Source organism: Oncorhynchus gorbuscha, linkage group LG13 (genome assembly GCF_021184085.1).
Source record: "Oncorhynchus gorbuscha isolate QuinsamMale2020 ecotype Even-year linkage group LG13, OgorEven_v1.0, whole genome shotgun sequence".
In the NCBI taxonomy this organism is placed as follows: Eukaryota; Metazoa; Chordata; class Actinopteri; order Salmoniformes; family Salmonidae; genus Oncorhynchus; species Oncorhynchus gorbuscha.
The window spans coordinates 90,857,140-90,874,055 of NC_060185.1; the positions used below are offsets into that span (position 1 = coordinate 90,857,140).

General features: G+C 41.5%; 1 protein-coding gene across 4 annotated transcripts in view; it reads right to left on the reverse strand.

The window, feature by feature from the left end:
* Positions 1-5,552: 5,552 nt before the first annotated feature.
* Positions 5,553-16,916, reverse strand: part of LOC123993692 (glutamate receptor 3-like) — a 313,553-nt gene continuing 302,189 nt past the window's right edge. Inside the window, exons 14-16 of one of the 4 annotated variants that reach the window (XM_046296096.1) lie at positions 10,026-10,140; positions 8,269-8,516; positions 5,553-7,425 (exon numbers count right to left, since the gene is read on the reverse strand). In XM_046296096.1, the coding sequence (XP_046152052.1) occupies positions 8,271-8,516; positions 10,026-10,140 (361 nt within the window). In that variant the 3' untranslated portion in view covers positions 5,553-7,425; positions 8,269-8,270. Of the gene's footprint in view, positions 7,426-8,268; positions 8,517-9,975; positions 10,141-16,916 lie in introns of those variants that run through there. The other 3 variants (XM_046296095.1, XR_006831497.1, XM_046296097.1) reach the window with 3 other exon arrangements.

Genomic DNA, 16,916 nt, shown 5'->3' on the forward strand with positions numbered 1-16,916 from the left:
TACCAGTAGGCCCTATATATACATCATGATACCAGTAGGCCTATATATACATCATGATACCAGTAGGCCCTATATATACATCATGATACCAGTAGGCCTATATATACATCATGATACCAGTAGGCCTATATATACATCATGATACCAGTAGGCCCTATATATACATCATGATACCAGTAGGCCTATATATACATCATGATACCAGTAGGCCTATATATACATCATGATACCAGTAGGCCTATATATACATCATGATACCAGTAGGCCCTATATATACATCATGCCTATATATACATCATGATACCAGTAGGCCCTATATATACATCAGTAGGCCTATATATACATCATGATACCAGTAGGCCCTATATATACATCATGATACCAGTAGGCCATATATATACATCATGATACCAGTAGGCCCTATATATACATCATGATACCAGTAGGCCTATATATACATCATGATACCAGTAGGCCTATATATACATCATGATACCAGTAGGCCTATATATACATCATGATACCAGTAGGCCTATATATACATCATGATACCAGTAGGCCTATATATACATCATGATACCAGTAGGCCCTATATATACATCATGATACCAGTAGGCCTATATATACATCATGATACCAGTAGGCCCATGATATATATACATCATGATACCAGTAGGCCCTATATATACATCATGATACCAGTAGGCCTATATATACATCATGATACCAGTAGGCCCTATATATACATCATGATACCAGTAGGCCTATATATACATCATGATACCAGTAGGCCTATATATACATCATGATACCAGTAGGCCCTATATATACATCATGATACCAGTAGGCCTATATATACATCATGATACCAGTAGGCCCTATATATACATCATGATACCAGTAGTCCCTATATATACATCATGATACCAGTAGGCCTATATATATACATCATGATACCAGTAGGCCCTATATATACATCATGATACCATATATACATCATGATAGGCCTATATATACATCATGATACCAGTAGGCATCATGATACCAGTAGGCCTATATATACATCATGATACCAGTAGGCCTATATATACATCATGATACCAGTAGGCCCTATATATACATCATGATACCAGTAGGCCCTATATATACATCATGATACCAGTAGGCCTATATATACATCATGATACCAGTAGGCCCTATATATACATCATGATACCAGTAGGCCTATATATACATCATGATACCAGTAGGCCTATATATACATCATGATACCTATATATACATCATGATACCAGTAGGCCTATATATACATCATGATACCAGTAGGCCTATATATACATCATGATACCAGTAGGCCCTATATATACATCATGATACCAGTAGGCCTATATATACATCATGATACCAGTAGGCCTATATATACATCATGATACCAGTAGGCCCTATATATACATCATGATACCAGTAGGCCCTATATATACATCATGATACCAGTAGGCCTATATATACATCATGATACCAGTAGGCCCTATATATACATCATGATACCAGTAGGCCTATATATACATCATGATACCAGTAGGCCTATATATACATCATGATACCAGTAGGCCTATATATACATCATGATACCAGTAGGCCTATATATACATCATGATACCAGTAGGCCTATATATACATCATGATACCAGTAGGCCTATATATACATCATGATACCAGTAGGCCTATATATACATCATGATACCAGTAGGCCTATATATACATCATGATACCAGTAGGCCTATATATACATCATGATACCAGTAGGCCCTATATATACATCATGATACCAGTAGGCCCTATATATACATCATGATACCAGTAGGCCTATATATACATCATGATACCAGTAGGCCCTATATATACATCATGATACCAGTAGGCCTACATCATGATACCAGTAGGCCATCATGATACCAGTAGGCCCTATATATACATCATGATACCAGTAGGCCCTATATATACATCATGATACCAGTAGGCCTATATATACATCATGATACCAGTAGGCCTATATATACATCATGATACCAGTAGGCCTATATATACATCATGATACCAGTAGGCCTATATATACATCATGATACCAGTAGGCCCTATATATACATCATGATACCAGTAGGACCTATATATACATCATGATACCAGTAGGCCTATATATACATCATGATACCAGTAGGCCCTATATATACATCATGATACCAGTAGGACCTATATATACATCATGATACCAGTAGGCCTATATATACATCATGATACCAGTAGGCATATATATACATCATGATACCAGTAGGCCCTATATATACATCATGATACCAGTAGGACCTATATATACATCATGATACCAGTAGGCCTATATATACATCATGATACCAGTAGGCCCTATAGATACATCATGATACCAGTAGGCCCTATAGATACATCATGATACCAGTAGGCCCTATATATACATCATGATACCAGTAGGCCTATATATACATCATGATACCAGTAGGCCCTATAGATACATCATGATACCAGTAGGCCCTATAGATACATCATGATACCAGTAGGCCCTATAGATACATCATGATACCAGTAGGCCCTATAGATACATCATGATACCAGTAGGCCCTATATATACATCATGATACCAGTAGGCCCTATAGATACATCATGATACCAGTAGGCCCTATAGATACATCATGATACCAGTAGGCCCTATAGATACATCATGATACCAGTAGGCCCTATATATACATCATGATACCAGTAGGCCCTATAGATACATCATGATACCAGTAGGCCTATATATACATCATGATACCAGTAGGCCCTATATATACATCATGATACCAGTAGGCCTATATATACATCATGATACCAGTAGTCATGTTGATGGTGAGTTTTGTACTTAACAGCTGTACTCATCAATCCACATGCATTCTAACATCATTTCTCTCTGCTCTGGAAAAATATTACTTTCTGCTCATCCCAGAAACCAGTCTACCATGTTTGATCACTGTCTTGCCAGAAACCAGGCTGCCATGTTTGATCACTGTCTTGCCAGAAACCAGGCTACCATGTTTGATCACTGTCTTGCCAGAAACCAGGCTACCATGTTTGATCACTGTCTTACCAGAAACCAGGCTACCGTGTTTGATCACTGTCTTACCATTGTAGGTTCATGTGCTCTGGGTTTGAAATGGTTTCCTCGGGTTATAATGACAAATGATTGATTATTGTCACAAAGAGATCTTCTCATGAAGACAGAGAGAGAGAGGGAGAGAGGGAGAGAGAGGTTGGAGAGAGGGAGAGAGGGAGGTTATAATGAGATTGATTAGAGAGAGAGAGAGAGAGAGAGAAGGAGGGAGAGAGAGAGAGAGAGAGAGAGAGAGAGAGAGAGAGAGAGAGAGAGAGAGAGAGAGAGAGAGAGAGAGAGAGAGAGAGAGAGAGAGAGAGAGAGAGAGAGTTTGGAGAGAGAGTTTGGAGAGAGAGTTTGGAGAGAGAGAGAGAGAGAGAGAGAGAGGGAGAGAGCGAGAGAGAGAGAGAGAGAGAGAGAGAGAGAGAGAGAGAGAGAGAGAGAGAGAGAGAGAGAGAGAGAGAGAGAGAGAGTTTGGAGAGAGAGTTTGGAGAGAGAGAGAGAGAGAGAGAGAGAGAGAGAGAGAGAGAGAGAGAGGAGAGAGAGAGTTTGGAGAGAGAGTTTGGAGAGAGAGAGAGAGAGAGAGAGAGAGAGAGAGAGAGAGAGAGAGAGAGAGAGAGAGAGAGAGAGAGAGAGAGGGAGAGAAAATAGTGTTCAGATGGCCAATGAAGATGTCAATGAGACTCTCAATCAATTTAAATGGGAGATGGTCAGAGGCAGCAGATGGTTCTGTAGAAATATTGATCCAGGCCTGACCCTTACACTATCTAACTGCTCAATAGCCAGCCGTTAAATAAAACAACTTTTTCTCATCCTGTTTTTCATCAGGCTTTAAAGCTACTGGAACTGAGTTAAATACAGAACCAGTCAAACATCTGGACACACCTACTCATTAAAGGGTTTTTCTTTATTTTTACTATTTTCTACATTGACGAATAGTAGTGAAGACATCACAACTATGAAAAAAACACATATGGAATAGGCAAAACGGTGTTAAAGAAATCAACATATATTTTATATTCTTCAAAGCCACCCTTTGCCTTGATGACAGCTTTGCACACTCTTGGCATTCTCTCAACCAGCTTCACCTGGAATGATTTTCCAAAATTCTTTCGAGCACTTGTTGGCTACTATTCCTTCACTCTGCGGTCCAACTCATCCCAAACCATGTCCGTTGGGTTGAGGTTGGGGGATTATGGTGGCCAGGTCATGTGATGCAGCACTCCATCACTCTCCTTTTTGTTCAAATAGCCCTTACACAGCCCGGAGGTCTATTGGGTCATTTTTTTTATATATATATTTTTTATTTTACCTTTATTTAACCAGGCAAGTCAGTTAAGACAATACTCTTATTTTCAATGACGGCCTGGGAACAGTGGGTTAACTGCCTGTTCAGGGAGAGAGTCCTTGTGAAAAACAAATTATATTCCCACTAAGCCCAAACCAGATAGGATGGGGTATCGATGCAGAATGCTGTGGTAGCCATGCTGGTTAAGTGTGCCTTGAACCACACATGCGGAGATCATATGTTCACCTTCTCTGCGTCTCACAAAGACACGGGGGTTGGATACAGAAATCTCACGTTTGGACTCATCAGACCAAAGGACAGATTTCAACAGGTCTAATGTCCATTGTTTGTGTTTCTTGGCCCAAGCAAGTCTCTTCTTATTGGTGACCTTTAGTGGTGGTTTCTTTGCAGCAATTTGACCATGAAGACCTGATTCACACAGTCTCCTCTGAACAGTTGATGTCTGTTACTTGAACTCTGTGATGCATTTATTTGGGCTGCAATTTCTGAGGCTGGTAACTTTAATGAACTGATCCTATACAGCAGAGGTAACTCTGGGTCTTCCATTCCTGTGGAAAAAATGTCAAGAGTGTGCAAAGCTGTCATCAAGGTAACGGGTGGCTACTATGAAGAATCTAAAATAGAAAATATATTTTGATTTGATTGCTACATTATTCCACATGTGTTATTTCATAGTTTTGATGTCTTCTCTATTATTCTACAATGTGGAAAATAGTACAAATAAAGAAAAACCCTTGAATGAGTAGGGGTGAACTTTTGACTGGTACTGTAATTCACATGTGGCTTTGTGGCTTTGTACAGTATGTTGCAAAACAGGCAATTTCCTTTCAGATGAAACGATAGATGCATAGCTTACACATTCTTGGAGTGATGACTGAAGGCATTGCTGTGTGTGTGTGTGCGTGCGTGCGTGTGTGTGTGTGTGTGTGTGTGTGTGTGTGTGTGTGTGTGTGTGTGTGTGTGTGTGTGTGTGTGTGTGTGTGTGTGTGTGTGTGTGTGTGTGTGTGTGTGTGTGTGTGTGTGTGTGTGTGTGTGTGTGTGCAGGTAAACATACATTCATACAATTAAAATCACAGAAACATGTTTTTCTTTCTATACAAGTTTATTTACAAAAATGTATGAAAATTCTCTTTTGCAGCTCCTCACTAATGACGATCATTAATGATATACACACATGCAGATTCGGACTCTTCTTGTAGTAGTCACTAAGCTGCTTGGCAATTCTCTCTGTGTGAAGTGAACTTACAAAATAAAATAAAATGTCTCACTAAAGAATAACCATGGTTGTGTCTCTACTGTGGAATCGGATGTAAGTTAGAGGAGCTTGTAATAAGTCATCACGTATTTTACATGCAATTTCTTAGAAACATTAGGAAACCCATCATTTTCTTGTGTATCCTTAATAAATAAATCTAATTTAAATAAATGTACACGTGTCTTTCTTTAGAAATGTTTATTTCATATTTCTTCCCTTTTAAAGATTTTTTTTAGTATTATTTTTTTGTTGTATGTTAAACTATCTTTCCACGGTTTTAGGTGATTAAATGTCTTCCTAAATCCTAATGAAGTCACAGTCTTCTGAACGGAAAAGGGAAATGTAGTAAGCTTAAGTGCCTTGTAGTAATCCATGGTCTCATTGTAATTATTTATATTAATCATGTATATCATTAACTGAGTAAATTCACCAAACACTAATAATGAAATTAAAATTGAAAGCAAATCATCAAACCACAGCTTATTCGTTAATAAATACCATCCATAATAACTACAGGTAAAAAGCCATTACTGTTTAAATTGCAGTTCATCTACTATTGAATGTCCCATCTGGTTTGGTTTTAGTTGCTTTGTACAGAAGACTTGAATGATTTTTAGGTTACATGAAGATCCAGTTTACAAACAGCCTATTTTGGAGCGACACCATGTGAGTGAGTTTTCTCTTCATATTCTACACACCATAAAACACACTGGGAGAGGTACTCATCTATGAAACGTGCTCAGACAGTCCTCTGCATTCGTTAATTAACCCTGTTGGCAGTATATTGGGATTGTGAGATGGTCTGTTTTAAGAAGTGTACATCCAAATGCTGCATCTCACATTCATCTCTTTCAAGAGTCCCTGTGTGTACGTCCAGAATGACATCCTATTACTTATATGGTGCACTACTTTTGACCAGAGGCTCTAGTCAGAAGTAGTGCACTACATAGGGAATAGGGGGCCATTTCAGATGCACTACCAGTCCCTGTGCTCAGAGTCGTGGACAACAACAATACAATATCATTTTTGCTCCAACATATTTAACCAATTGATTCATCGTTCAAAACAATTCCTAGGTCACAGCAATATAACAAGCTATCTTCTAATAATAAGTGACTTACTGTACAGTGCCTACAATAAACATATTTTAAAACACATTTAACCAGTAAAAATCTGGCCTGCAAGAATAATTAGGATAATCTGATCAAATTCCCTTAGCAGAAAAAAACAATTTATCATCTGTAGTATCGTATTCATTTTCTGTACGGGCACTTGGAAATGTGCTTGGGGTGCAAGTGATGGCTTTAGGTATCTCTCTCTCTTTGTGTCTTCTTAGTTTGTTACAGCATCTCAAATAAATGTACATGAATCAATCCTGTCTTTTTGTTTACTTGTCTGTTTAGTTGTTTAGTTGTTTTGTGTGTTTGTGAGTTGTGATTAGTTGCATTGTTCTAAGTAATTCTGTGAGTCTCTGAGTGTTTCATACATAAGGCACTGGAGTAAACCGATTTAAGTTCTTCACGCCACCAGTCCTGTCATGTCTTCATTGCAGATTATCGTCGCCATTTTCCGCCAGGAGAGGATTTAGCTGCAGTTCAGGAAACCCCCATCCAGACGTGTTTATGTTGTTTCATCATGGGGTCAGGAGTCACAGTCGTTGGTAAGGGGTACCGTACCTGGTCTAGCTGATGTGTATGATACCTGTTTTACAGGAAGGAAGTACAGGGATAATATAAATTGCATTTACTTGAGTCCTCTCTCCTTGCCTCCTTCTCAAAACCAATTGGATGAGAAGTCAGTGGTCCCTCCCCTCTGACCTTCGCATTCGATTAGTTTTGAGGCGAGAGGACGTGAGGAATCAATGAAATGCAATTTCAAATTCTCACACAGTGACACATGGGTGATAGGTCTGTTAAATGGTGGATGAGATGAGATGTATCATTAGGTTGGAACGGTTGAGTCATGATGTGTGCCAGTATTACTTGGGACATTAGCTTAGCTATTAACGATTAGCAGATGCCGCTAGGACATTCTACTGAGCAAACTGAAACATTAAGCTCAATAAAGTGTGAGTGTTTACGAGATATGCTGATAATGCTGATTTCAGTTTTTTTTCTGGATAAAAAAAGGGGGTGTGGAAGGGGGTGTGGAAGGGGGGCAAGGCCGGCCAGTTGGGGAGGCTGAATTTATAAATAATTTAGAGGCCCCCATCTTGACAGTGTAAAGAAATATTAGCATTAGTATTCATATTTGACCCGAAAAAACACTTAGGCGGCCAGCAAAATGATTTACCTGTAGTCATACACGGTATATAGCAATGTCAAATCTGTAACAGTGTTCGGGAATTGTAAATGTAAGTTTGGGTTGTCTGTTGTGGGAATGTCCAAGTCAAGAGTGATAAAGTGTTAACGAAATCACACCAACAGCTTGACAAAAACACAAACAAACAAATGAATCATTCAACACCAACGACACCACCAGAAGAAACAAAATGATTCAGATGTCACAGAGACAGAATCAGGAAGAGAGCAGCGTCGTCATTACCCTTAGATCTTAACGCTCTCTGTCCCATACACGTTGTATCCTTCTCTGTACGTGGCAAAGTTCTGGGGGTTGGTCGGAGGAACTGGCTTCAATTTCTCAGCATTCTTTGCTAGTTTGAGCCGTTTGGTTTCTGCACGCGACTTGTAACAGAACTCAATCAGAGCCACCATCATGGCCAGCCCCAGCCCTCCAACCAGAATATAGAAGACTCCAGCCACATTGCTCAGGCTGAGAGCACTTGTCTTGTCCTGGGGAAGGTGAAGAACATAGTTAGAGGGTTTGTGGTGGAGAGAGTTCTGTAGAGAACAGTGCAGCCTACCAGTATGGCTCTAAAGCAAAGTATCTATAGGCCTCTAATTGATCCTTACAGTCTTGTTGAAATAACAGTCGAATACCTAACACTTACATGGATACTCTATTATCAGACCCCTTCTACAAACTCTCTCTCTGAGATTGACATGTTTCTGATGCTACCAATGGCAGCTCATACTACAGACTCCAGAGACTAATAGCAACAGAAGGTTGACAAAAGTAAAGGATGGCTGAGGTTGACTCTAGAAGAGGTCTGGACTGGTTTTCCTATAGTGGTCCAAGAGGTTGTGAGGAACATCTGAACACCATAGTCAGACCACTCTCCGATGAAGGAGAGAGGAGTCACCGCTTTAGTTTGATCTAGGTGAATGTAGAGCTTCCCCTATTCTACAGGTCTTCTTCCATATCAGGAAGCTGCGGTCAGTAACTCACAGGTCAACATTTCAAGCCTTAGTCCTGAAAAAATAAAATGTCTTGGTACACTGTGATACTGTGTAGTCAAATCTCTCTGACATCAAAACAGTCCCCAAAGCCATTTTAAGAACGGATTCAAACCATTCTGCTGCTGCTTATTCCCCAAACATGTTGATTGAAAATTTGTTCATGAGAGTTTTACCATTTGCAGTTTAACCCTTTGAGGTTTGACTGAGAGTCTATATCAGTGGAAAATAGATCTGTTAGTTCAGTAGCCTGGCTATGGTCTCAGAGGGTTAAATGAGAGGTTTATTACATTCTTAGACTTCATGTGGGGTGGAAACAACAAGATCTCTTCATTGCAACTCCTTGATCAGACAAAAACACCCCACGGGGCTGTAACATCTTACTGAAGTTAATTGGAAGCAGTCGCTCACAACAAGAACACTTTGTTTGTTCACCCCAAAACAGGAAGCTAAAGAACCCAATAGATACATTTCCATGCAATCTAGTAACAACACAGATAAATCAAATTTTAATTAAAAGTTTTAGTAAATAGAAACAGCAGCATAATGGTAAGAATATCATGAATGTAAAGTGTGAAAATGAGCAAAAATAGCACTTAATGTCAACAGCTAGTCAACAACTATTCAATGATGGTGTTTGATTATTTGACACAATTTACAATTTCCCCAAGCATATCCTAATGTCATTTATCATTACAGTTTGTGTGGGGGAAAAAATCATTACCTATTTCTATAAAAATTACTTTAACATTAACATTAGCCCCCCCCCAAATAAATGACAAAATATTTTTGGGATGTGATTAGAATTGGGGATTTGAGCCACTTCTCCATTTTTGTTACATGTATGTGGCAGAATGTTGTTTGTATGAATAAATAACATACTAGGACATAACATACTAGGAGGTAAAGGGATAGACAGTATAGCTAATCTAGATGTTTTAGTATAGTTTAGTATTTGTTCATATGAACACTGGGAATCAGCACAGAAGACCTGCGGAGACTGACCTTACTTCCAGAGTCCTTGGTTCCACATTCACCCTTATCGTACCACCATTTGTTTTTCAGCTTGTCTAAGATGCCTTGTTCACTGAGTTTCAATACGGCAAGGTTTACAGGAGTTCTTCACGTGGGAAATAACATAAATAACATCATATTATGTTATTTTATGTTATTCATAACTTCATAGCTTACATTAATGTCATCACAAAGCGATCGAGCAGGACTCCTGGCCATTGTCACATCACAGAGAACAGGCATTCTAGTCTATTACCTTGTCGTCATTGACCAGCCCTAGTCTAGGGCCAGGGCCTGCTCCTATCGCTTCGAGTAATCGGCAGACGCTGGTAACAGGACGAGCAGGTACTGACTGTACACTCCGCTGGTCTGAGATTATCTAAAGCTGAGGAAGGTATTTGTTTGTGAGCACAGCAGAGTAGATGTCTGACCAGTACTTAACAAGTTTGATCCAACTAGAACCTTCTCTTGACTAACAGTAGCAGTAAAGGACTACATACAACTGTTTACCCGATATCTTCCCCGCCGGTAGAAACAGAGGCTTGGACACCTACTACTGCAACATCACAAAATGGCTCTGAGATTTGGTTGCAAAGACAACATCAACTTTGAATCTCAGGACACTAATAATGTCATGTATTTTGACATGAAAATCAGCATTAAAATAGTGAATAAAGCAAAAGGTGTTTCTCATGAACATTTTCATAAGAAGCGGTGCTGTTTATTGGTGGGGAAACCGTGTTGGATATAGGCTTTACTATATCCTCTTAGAAGGGGGATTACTGTCAACAGAACCAAGCTACAGTTTTATTACTGGTGTTTAAGCTCAGCTTTGGCACATCAGGGGAATAATGCATGTGGTTTCTCTCTGTAATATGGTTTCATAAGAAGAAACTCATAAGTAATTGACAACATTTATTTAGGATATTCTCACTGCCTTACAACTGACATAGTGCCTTTAACTGTGCAAGATATAATCCAATACATATATATATATATATATATATATATATTAAATTAAGCTATGATGCTATGATGCTATGATGCTATGGTTTTATGATGCTATGATGCTATGATGCTATGATGCTATGATTTTATGATGCTATGATGCTATGATGCTATGATGCTATGATGCTATGATGCTATGATGCTATGATGCTATGATTTTATGATGCTATGATGCTATGATGCTATGATGCTATGATGCTATGATGCTATGATGCTATGATGCTATATGTGGCATGAACAAATAAATAATGATGCATAATAAGGAAGACAGTTCATGCTCTATATAGTCGCTATAGAAACAGACTGGTGATGTTCTGTATAGACCATATAGAAACAGACTGGTGATGTTCTGTATATTCCCTATATAAACAGACTGGTGATGTTCTGTATAGACCCTATAGAAACAGACTGGTGATGTTCTGTATATTCCCTATATAAACAGACTGGTGATGTTCTGTATAGACCCTATATAAACAGACTGGTGATGTTCTGTATATTCCCTATATAAACAGACTGGTGATGTTCTGTATAGACCCTATAGAAACAGACTGGTGATGTTCTGTATAGACCCTATAGAAACAGAATGGTGATGTTTTGTATAGACCCTATAGAAACAGACTGGTGATGTTCTGTATAGACCCTATAGAAACAGACTGGTGATGTTCTGAGACTGGTGATGTTCTGTATAGACCCTATATAAACATACTGGTGATGTTCTGTATAGACCCTATAGAAACAGACTGGTGATATTCTGTATAGACCTTATAGAAACAGACTAGTGGTGTTCTGCATAGACCCTATAGAAACAGAATGGTGATGTTCTGTATAGACCCTATAGAAACAGACTGGTGATGTTCTGTATAGACCCTATAGAAACAGAATGGTATTGTTTTGTATAGACCCCGTAGAAACAGACTGGTGATGTTCTGTATAGACCCTATAGAAACAGACTGGTGATGTTCTGTATAGAACCTATAGAAACAGACTGGTGATGTTCTGTATAGAAACAGAATGGTGATGTTTTGTATAGACCCTATAGAAACAGACTGGTGATGTTCTGCATAGACCCTATAGAAACAGACTGGCTGTGCTCTACTCTACAGCCCCTATAGAAACAGACTGGTGGTGCTCTACTCTACAGCCCCCATAGAAACAGACTCTTGGTGCTCTACTCTACAGCCCCTATAGAAACAGACTGGTGGTGCTCTACTCTACAGCCCCCATAGAAACAGACTCTTGGTGCTCTACTCTACATCCCATATAGAAACAGACTGGTGGTGCCCTCCTCTTCAGCCCCTATAGAAACAGACTGGTGGTGCTCTACTCTACAGCACATATAGAAACAGACTGGTGGTGCTCTACTCTACAGCCCCTATAGAAACAGACTGGTGGTGCTCTACTCTACAGCCCCCATAGAAACAGACTCTTGGTGCTCTACTCTACATCCCATATAGAAACAGACTGGTGGTGCCCTCCTCTTCAGCCCCTATAGAAACAGACTGGTGGTGCTCTACTCTACAGCCCCCATAGAAACAGACTCTTGGTGCTCTACTCTACATCCCATATAGAAACAGACTGGTGGTGCCCTCCTCTTCAGCCCCTATAGAAACAGACTGGTGGTGCTCTACTCTACAGCCCATATAGAAACAGACTGGTGGTGCTCTACTCTACAGCCCCTATAGAAACAGACTGGTGGTGCTCTACTCTACAGCCCCCATAGAAACAGACTCTTGGTGCTCTACTCTACATCCCATATAGAAACAGACTGGTGGTGCCCTCCTCTTCAGCCCCTATAGAAACAGACTGGTGGTGCTCTACTCTACAGCCCCCATAGAAACAGACTCTTGGTGCTCTACTCTACATCCCATATAGAAACAGACTGGTGGTGCCCTCCTCTTCAGCCCCTATAGAAACAGACTACTGGTAGTGCTCTACTCTACAGCCCCCATAGAAACAGCTGTATATATTCCCCCCCAAGCAGACACATCGATGGCTCTGAACAAACTTTATTTGACTCTTTGCAAACTGGAATCCATACATCCTGAGGCTGCATTCATTGTAGCTGGGGATTTTAACAAGGCTAATCTGAAAACAAGACTCCCTAAATTGTATCAGCATATCGATTGCGCAACCAGGGATGGCAAAACCTTGGATCATTGCTATTCTAACTTCCGCAACACATATAAGGCCCTGCCCCGTCCTCCTTTCGGAAAAGCTGACCACGACTCCATTTTGTTGATCCCTGCCTACAGACAGAAACTAAAACAAGAAGCTCCCACGCTGAGGTCTGTCCAACCCTGGTCCGACCAATCTGATTCCACACTCCAAGACTGCTTCGATCACGTGGACTGGGATATGTTTCGTATTGCATCAGACAACAACATTGACAAATACGCTGATTCAATATGCGAGTTCATTAGAACGTGCGTTGAAGATGTCGTGCCCATAGCAACGATTAAAACATTCCCAAACCAGAAACCGTGGATTGATGGCAGCATTCGCGTGAAACTGAAAGTGCGAACCACTGCTTTTAATCAGGGCACGGTGACCGGAAACATGACCGAATACAAACAGTGTAGCTATTCCCTCCGCAAGGCTATTAAACAAGCTAAGCGTCAGTATAGAGACAAAGTAGAATCTCAATTCAACGGCTCAGACACAAGAGGCATGTGGCAAGGTCTACAGTCAATCACGGACTACAAAAAGAAAACCAGCCCCGTCACGGACCAGGATGTCTTGCTCCCAGGCAGACTAAATAACTTTTTTGCCAGCTTTGAGGACAATACAGTGCCACTGACACGGCCTGCAACCAAAAGAGGAATACCTATGTGAGAATGCTGTTCATCGACTACAGCTCGGCATTTAACACCATAGTACCCTCCAAGCTGGGTCCCGACCCCGCCCTATGCAACTGGGTACTGGACTTCCTGACGGGCCGCCCCCAGGTTGTGAGTGTAGGCAACAACATCTCCACCCCGCTGATCCTCAACACTGGGGCCCCACAAGGGTGCGTTCTGAGCCCTCTCCTGTACTCCCTGTTCACCCACGACTGCGTGGCCACGCACGCCTCCAACTCAATCATCACGTTTGCGGACGACACAACAGTGGTAGACTTGATTACCAACAACGACGAGACGGCCTGCAGGGAGGAGGTGAGGGCCCTCGGAGTGTGGTGTCAGGAAAATAACCTCACACTCAACGTCAACAAAACTAAGGAGATGATTGTGGACTTCAGGAAACAGCAGAGTGAACACAGAAACTAGAACTATCCACATCGATGGAACAGTAGTGGAGAGGGTAGTACGTTTTAAGTTCCTCGGCATACACATCACAGACAAACTGAATTGGTCCACCCACACAGACAGCATCGTGAAGAAGGCGCAGCAGCGCCTCTTCAACCTCAGGAGGCTGAAGAAATTCGGCTTGTCACCAAAAGCACTCACAAACTTCTACAGATGCACAATCGAGAGCATCCTGGCGGGCTGTATCACCGCCTGGTACGGCAACTGCTCCGCCCAGGACACCTACACCACCCGATGTCACAGGAAGGCCATAAAGATCATCAAGGACACAACCACCCGAGCCACTGCCTGTTCACCCCGCTATTATCCAGAAGGCGAGGTCAGTACAGGTGCATCAAAGCTGGGACCGAGAGACTGAAAAACAGCTTCTATCTCAAGGCCATCAGACTGTTAAACAGCCACCACTAACATTGAGTGGCTGCTGCCAACATACTGACTCAACTCCAGCCACTTTAATAATGGGAATTGATGGGAAATTATGTAAAATATATCACTAGCCACTTTAAACAATGCTACCTAATATAATGTTTACATACCCTACATTATTAATCTCATATGTATACGTATATACTGTACTCTATATCATCTACTGCATCTTTATGTAATAGATGTATCACTAGCCACTTTAACTATGCCACTTTGTTTACATACTCATCTCATATGTATATACTGTACTCGATACCATCTACTGTATCTTGCCTATGCCGCTCTGTACCATCACTCATTCATATATCTTTATCTACATATTCTTTATCCCCCTACATTTGTGTGTATAAGACAGTAGTTTTGGAATTGTTAGTTAGATTACTTGTTGGTTATTACTGCATTGTCAGAACTAGAAGCACAAGCATTTCGCTACACTCGCATTAACATCTGCTAACCATGTGTATGTGACAAATAAAATGTGATTTAGATTTTTTTTATTTTTAGATTATCATCTGTCATGTTTTGTCATATATTGTCTTGTCATTATGCTTTCCCTTCTGTTCGTTTCCCCCTGCTGGTCTTATTAGGTTCGTTCCCTCTTTCTATCCCTCTCTCTCCCCCTCCCTCTCTCACTCTCTCGCTCTCTCTTCTCTCTATCGTTCCGTTCCTGCTCCCAGCTGTTCCTATTCCCCTAATCAATCATTTAGTCTTCCCACACCTGTTCCCGATCCTTTCCCCTGATTAGAGTCCCTATTTCTTCCTTTGTGTTCCGTTCCTGTCCTGTCGGATCCTTGTATGTATTGGTCACCGTGCTGTGTTTGTGTATCGCCCAGTCGTGTCGTGTTTCCCTCAGATGCTGCGTGGTGAGCAGGTGTCTGAGTCTGCTAGGTTCAAGTGCCTTCCCGAGGCTACCTGCTGTTCAAGATCGAGTCTCCAGTCGGTTCTCGTCATTACGAGTGGAAGTTGTGTTTTTTGATTGTATTTTACTTTACTGGATTAAAGACTCTGTTTTCGCCAAGTCGCTTTTGGGTCCTCATTCACCTGCATAACAGAAGGATCCGACCAAGAATGGACCCAGCGACTATGGATTCTCTCTACTCTACTCTCGAGTTCCAGGGAGCGATGCTCGGCAGACACGAGCAGGAATTGTCTGCTGCTCGGCATGCCGTTGAGACCCTGGCCGCTCAGGTCTCCGACCTCTCAAGACAGTATCAGAGTCTTCGTCTCGTGTCACCAGCTACTTCCGGTTCTTCCGAGCCTCCGGAACCTAGGGTTAATAACCCACCTTGTTATTCTGGGCAGCCCACTGAGTGCCGCTCCTTTCTCACCCAGTGTGATATCGTGTTCTCTCTCCAACCCAACACATACTCAAGAGAGAGAGCTCGGATTGCCTACGTCATATCACTCCTTACTGGTCGGGCTCGGCAGTGGGGCACAGCTATCTGGGAGGCAAGCGCTGAGTGTACTAACAATTATCTGAACTTTAAAGAGGAGATGATAAGGGTTTTGATCGCTCAGTTTTTGGGAAAGAAGCTTCCTGGTCCCTGTCTTCCCTATGTCAAGGTAATCGATCCATAACGGATTACTCAATAGAGTTTCGCACTCTTGCTGCCTCCAGTAACTGGAACGAGCAGGCGTTGCTCGCTCGTTTTCTGGAGGGACTCCACGCTAAGGTTAAGGATGAGATTCTCTCTCGGGAGGTTCCATCCAGCGTGGATTCTTTGATTGAACTCGCTATTCGCATTGAACGACGGGTAGATCTTCGTCACCAAGCTCATAGAAGAGAGCTCGCGTTAACTGTGTCTCCCCTCTCTCCGACACTACCGTCTTTCCCCACTGACTCAGGTGTTGAGCCCATGCAGCTGGGGGGTATTCGCATCTCGGCTAAGGAGAGGGAACGGAGAATCACCAACCGCCTCTGTCTCTATTGCGGTTCCGCTGGTCATTTTGTCATGTCATGTCCAGTTAAAGGCCAGAGCTCATCAGTAAGCGGAGGGCGACTGATAAGCGCTACTAGACGGTCCTCTCCGTCAAGTACATGTACTACTTTACCGGTCCATCTACGCTGGACCGGATCGGCAGCATCCTGCAGTGCATTAATAGACTCTGGGGCAGAGGGCTGTTTTATGGACGAAGCCTGGGCGCG